Source organism: Suncus etruscus, chromosome 18 (genome assembly GCF_024139225.1).
Source record: "Suncus etruscus isolate mSunEtr1 chromosome 18, mSunEtr1.pri.cur, whole genome shotgun sequence".
NCBI classification, from domain to species: domain Eukaryota; kingdom Metazoa; phylum Chordata; class Mammalia; order Eulipotyphla; family Soricidae; genus Suncus; species Suncus etruscus.
This window is the reverse complement of record NC_064865.1, coordinates 58,622,985-58,628,523: the sequence shown is the minus strand read 5'-3', so window position 1 is coordinate 58,628,523 and position 5,539 is coordinate 58,622,985. Positions and strand designations below refer to the sequence as shown.

Here is a 5,539-nt window from a genome sequence, read left to right as displayed (position 1 = left end):
AAAAGGGTCACCTTATTATTTGTTTTATGTTGGGATAACCAACATTAAATAATCTTTAAGTTCTTTTATGAAGACCTTTTACTCTTTATGGAGAAATCCCTAATCATTAAATAATCTCAATATTATCTCTCATCTACCATTTTGAGTTTGAAATCATTTTTATTCCTGATATACTCATGGCTGCACATGTCTTTTACTTTTTGGCTCCCTCATTGAAATTTAATGTGCTCCCATTAAACAAGAAACACAAGTTGTTTTGCTTCCAGATGAATAGGACCTTTCTGTGTCTTTAACCTGTTAAAATAACCTATTAAAATAACAAACAACCTGTGTTATTTGTGGGTTTTGAGTCATAATCAGTGCTGTTCAAAGGCCACATATGACTCTGTTCAGGGGCACCTTCTATCAGACCTTGAGGGGTAATGAAGTATTGGAATTGATCCTTGACATCTTCTTGCAATGAATGGTCTTAGCCTGTCAATGTATGTGCTATGTCTTTTATTTGTGACTTGAGGACATTATCACTATTGGAAATTACCAAAATAAAGCAATGTATGAACAGCTTTTAGTATGGATTCTGGGTGTATTTGCAGTTTGTCTCTTTGTCTTTAGTTTTCTCTCTCTCTCGTCTATGTTGGCATCTGTTGTTTGTGAACTCAGTAGCTTCTATTTCCTTAGGATAACGTTTTAAAATTTATTTTTCAAAGTCTTTTTTCAGGGTCTCTGAGCTTCCTGTGTCTGAGTATCTTTCTTCCTTAAATTGGAAAATGATCACGTTATATCTTCAGTCAATTGTTTTAGGGTGCAGAGCAATAGTATAGTTGGTAGGCTTTTGCCTTGCACACAACAGGCCTGGGTGTGATATTCAGCATCTAATTTGTTCCCCAGAGCTGACCAGAAGTAATTCTCAGTGCATAGCCAGGAGTAACCCCTAGTACTGCAAGGTGTGGCCCCAAACCTAAACCAAAAAATATGTATGTATATATGTTGGTTCTACTCTGTGGTGTTATTCCCAATGACTCCTTGTTTCAGGAGGCCCCGTAGATTGATTATTCCTGGGATTATACTTGAGGCTAAAAGCTTTGGAAAGACATTGATCAAGAGAGGAGGAAGGACAGCACAAAGAGGGGTGCCATCCCCCCATGATTAGTGATTCCTATCTGGCTTAACTCTGGGCCATCCCTCTTTTTTACACAGAGAACTCTAGTTAAAGGAGAGATTACTATCAGCACAGTTTTGCTCAGGAAGCATGCCTAAGTTCCAATATTCATGTTTATTTTCTTCCTGACACTTACTTGCCCTGGGGTATGCTTCTGCTATGTCCTATTACCCTGTATATATTCTGTTTCCTCTTGCCCTACATAAGCATTGTAGGAATAGAATAAATTACTCCTCGTTATCAGTTCTTTCCAGTCATCAGCTGGCAGAAACATCCTTGGTACCTGAACACACATGGAAGAGGAAGTTGTCCGTTGCTGGCCAACAGAATCAGCACATATATGTAAGTTATTTTCTTTCATTTTTTTCCTCATTTGTAACACCTCTTATGCAAATGTTGCTACTGAGGCAGTTCTGTAGACCTCCTATCTTATCTTTAGTTTATTTTATGGTCTTTTTTGATAGTTTTCCTTGCATGAGTCTCTGGAACCATGACGTACTTGGTTTGTTTGTTTGTTTGTTTATTTTTTGGCTTCAGACATTCTCCACACATGAGATTCTCCATTGTGTTTTCAGTTTAACTATGAACACTGAAATGATAACCAAATGCACAATAAAATATCTAAGAGTAGTCACTGAAAAGGTGAAATATTCATTCACCCAGAACTTGAAGACAATATTAAAATACAAAGCACAAAATCCATTTTGTGCTTATAAATAGAATGAATGAATATTTTTATTCCAATCATCTGACATAAAAAATAGAATTCTGCAATCCCTATTAAATTTTACTAGCTTTTTTAAATGAAATCTGAGCAAAAATATTAAATATTAGTATTCAAATAATGTGTTCCTATGGAATAACAATAATAAAAATTTGGGAAAAGGTGTGAAAAAATTTAAGTTTTCAAACAGCTATATTAATAATAGTCATTATATTTTGAATTTGTCTCCTAATAGACAGCAAAGAGAAGTGAATATTTCTTTTCTTCTATGAAAAATCTTCTTTACAGCTGACTTTATGGCTTTATTTCTCAGGCTGTAGATCATTGGATTGAATGTTGGGGGAATGACTGTATACATCATAGTAAGAAACATGTCAAAAGCAGTTGGAGAGTATGAATGAGGCTTAAAAAACTCAAAGGCACTTGTAGACATAAACAATATGACAACAGCAAGGTGAGGGAGACAGGTGGAAAAGGCCTTGGCTCTGCCCTCCACTGATGGCATCCGCAGTACAGAGGCAAATATGTGCACGTAGGAGAACACTATAAAAGCATAACAAAGAAATGACAGGAAACCCATAAAGACAGTGACACCAACCTCAGCAAGGTAGTCATTAGAACAGGAGAGTTTCAGGATCTGGGGGATGTCACAGAAGAACTGATGGATGATCTTGGGGCCACAGAATCGCATGGAGAAAGTTGCTGCTGTGTGCATGACTCCAGAGATGGTCCCACTGACCCAGACACTGACGATTCCATGGAGGCATGTTCTGACATCCATGATGATGTCATAGTGCAGTGGAAGGCAGATGGCCACGTAGCGGTCATAGGACATCAATGTGAGCATGGCTATTTCAACAGTACCACACACAATGAAAGCAAAGCACTGCACTATGCATTCCCCGAGGGAAATGTTGCCACTCTGCATGAAAGAATTATAAATGGATCTGGGTACAGTCACAGAAATATAACAGAGATCCAAGAAGGAGAGATGCTTCAGGAAGAAGTACATCGGGGAGTTGAGACTCTCATCCACGGAAGTGGTAGTGATGATGAGGATGTTGCCAGTTAAAGCCAACAGGTATAAGACTAAGAACAATGATGTATATATGATTTCTAGCTCAGGATTGGTGGAAAACCTCATGAGAACAAACCCACTTATGTTGAGATTAGCCATAGTCCTTCATCTCTGATTAACGTGGGCTGCAAAACAAATTGAAACATTTCAACAGAAATTTTCTGTTTCTTATTATTTTTAGCTTTTTACTTATTACTTTTTAGCTTCATGTAATTTAAGAAATTTGTTAGAAAGGAGCATCATAACTATCTTATTATGTCGTTTGTATAAAGGTGATCACATTAAGTAATTTGATTATCCTTTTTCAGCAATAAAATTAATTTGGAAGTTGAAGTTATATAAATATAGTTATATAAAACTAAAAAGTTGATGAAGTTTTGCCTCTCCATTTCATTTAAAAGCAGAAATGTACTTATATAAAGCTAACATTTATATGAAACTAAGCAATTTTATTACTATGACTATGAGTCATTCTTTTATCACCTAAAATATTTAATCTACAATTATGATTTTTTCAGCAATTTTGGATTCTCACTGGTCTATATACCTAGTTTGATAGATCTGTAAAACAGGATGTCTTCACAAACAGTGATCTGATATATATATTTCAGATATATGAAAGGAACAGATGTAATTAATATCAGCCAATAATTAAAATTATGATTTGATTTTAGAGAAGAATATTTATGCATGTAAAAAGACTTTTTTCATTCTTTCCTCAGACTTTAGAACAATTACTAGATTGTTTCATTTTTATTTGGAATATTAATAATCAAAGCAAATAAACTAACAAACATCAGCAAAACAAACCCTAACATTTGTGTAAATTCTAGTGATTACCATAAAAAAAGGGAAGGAGGAAAAGAAATAAGGATAATGGTTTATTTTGATTGTCCTCAGTGATAAATGTAGTAAACTGATATACATATATTTTTGCAGTAAAATAACATACAAGGTAGAATGAAGATTAATAAATATAAATATTAGTAAAAATGAATTTAATATTTTTTATTTCAAGAGTTTTAAAACAAAATAGTGTAACATTTGTGCTATTAATTAGAAATTCCTTTGAGATAAAATTAAATAATCATGGAGACGAAATAACTCAAGTCATCAGAAAATGATATATTTTGCCAAGAATAACACTGAAATAAAAATACATAACTTGTAAGTACTTTAGAAAACCTATCTGACTATCTAGTTAATAAAATGCAAGAATTATGAAATAAAATTTTGTACCAACATAAATTCACCAGGTTTAAAATCTATAATCTTTACATGAATAAAGTCATATAAACCATACAGTAGTGTGTATTTCATTTGTGTGTACCTTGTGTAAAAGAACCCACATAATTATATAAAGCAGTTATATTTAAGCAAATTTTTAATTAAGTCAATATCTAATAGTTAAGAAACACACATTTATCTTAAATTGGTTTTATACAACACGATTGGTAATCTTAACTGTAAAATAACAACTATTTAAAAAATAATATCTTTAGCAGGTTTTGAAAATATGATTAAAGGGTGATATTTTTCTCTGGCATGGACTATTTTAGATATACCTGATGTCAAAATGTGAAATCGGAAATGTAATGGAAAGAAACTAAAGAGCAGAAAGCAATTAGCCACATAAAATGCAATTATTTCTAAACAGAATATTAATAATTACGTTTATTACTAATAAGCTATTGGCTTTCAAACCAATAACAAATGAATTCGCCATTTTCTTTTTTGCAGCACTAATTCTATGAATGAAATGAAATACTAAACTTCAAATTGACAATAATGGTTATCATCTTCTCCAGATATATATCGAAGTATATTGTTCAAATATGTTCAAATTGTTCAAATATGAGATTAAAACAGAGGCCATCTATTTACACATTGACTCAAACCTATTTAAAAACGGAATCATCTTATTTATGTGTTGATAAGACTTGTGCAGGTGCATATCTCCATGCATGCTCCTCTAACTCTGTATATTTTTAATCATTAAAAGGACACATATACTCATTTTTTTCTTGCAACTAAAACCCACCAGGTCAATTTTTATGGCTTCTAGAAACTTTTATTTCTTTGTATTTAGAGAATGTTCACATTTCGCTGTGTGGAACCAAAGAAAGCTTTATTTAAAGACATGAAAGAGTGCCTCCTTACCCCAAGTTTCATGTTTGATTTTACTCTCCAATTTATAACTACTGTTATTATAATGGCTGCAGAACTGAGTAATGTCTAGGCTTCCACTTATATTTATATAGTTTATATCCCTTAGAAATAATATATTGTATCTAATTATACATGGAATATATATCTCATTTACATATTAAAGCATTATATTTAAAGAGAAGCCTATTATCTTATTACATATAAATACTGACCTTGAGTCATTGTTTTACTACACCCCTGTGATTCCAAAGATACAGCATGATAAAAGAGAAGGATCTCACAGTTCCTCTGTTGTTCTTAGATATCATTTTAACATCTTTGGATCTACTTTGTGAAATATCATTTCAAGTATTACAATGAATATTTAAATACATTCCACCTGTATGCTTGAAATACCAAAGTATAATTA

The 5,539-nt window shown here is 32.7% G+C and overlaps 1 protein-coding gene across 1 annotated transcript; it reads right to left on the bottom strand.

Moving 5' to 3' along the window:
• Positions 1-2,091: 2,091 nt before the first annotated feature.
• LOC125995940 (olfactory receptor 14J1-like) lies at positions 2,092-3,060 on the bottom strand. The gene has a single exon (XM_049764888.1). The coding sequence runs from the start codon at positions 3,058-3,060 to the stop codon at positions 2,092-2,094; it is 969 nt and encodes a 322-aa protein (XP_049620845.1).
• Positions 3,061-5,539: the final 2,479 nt, after the last annotated feature.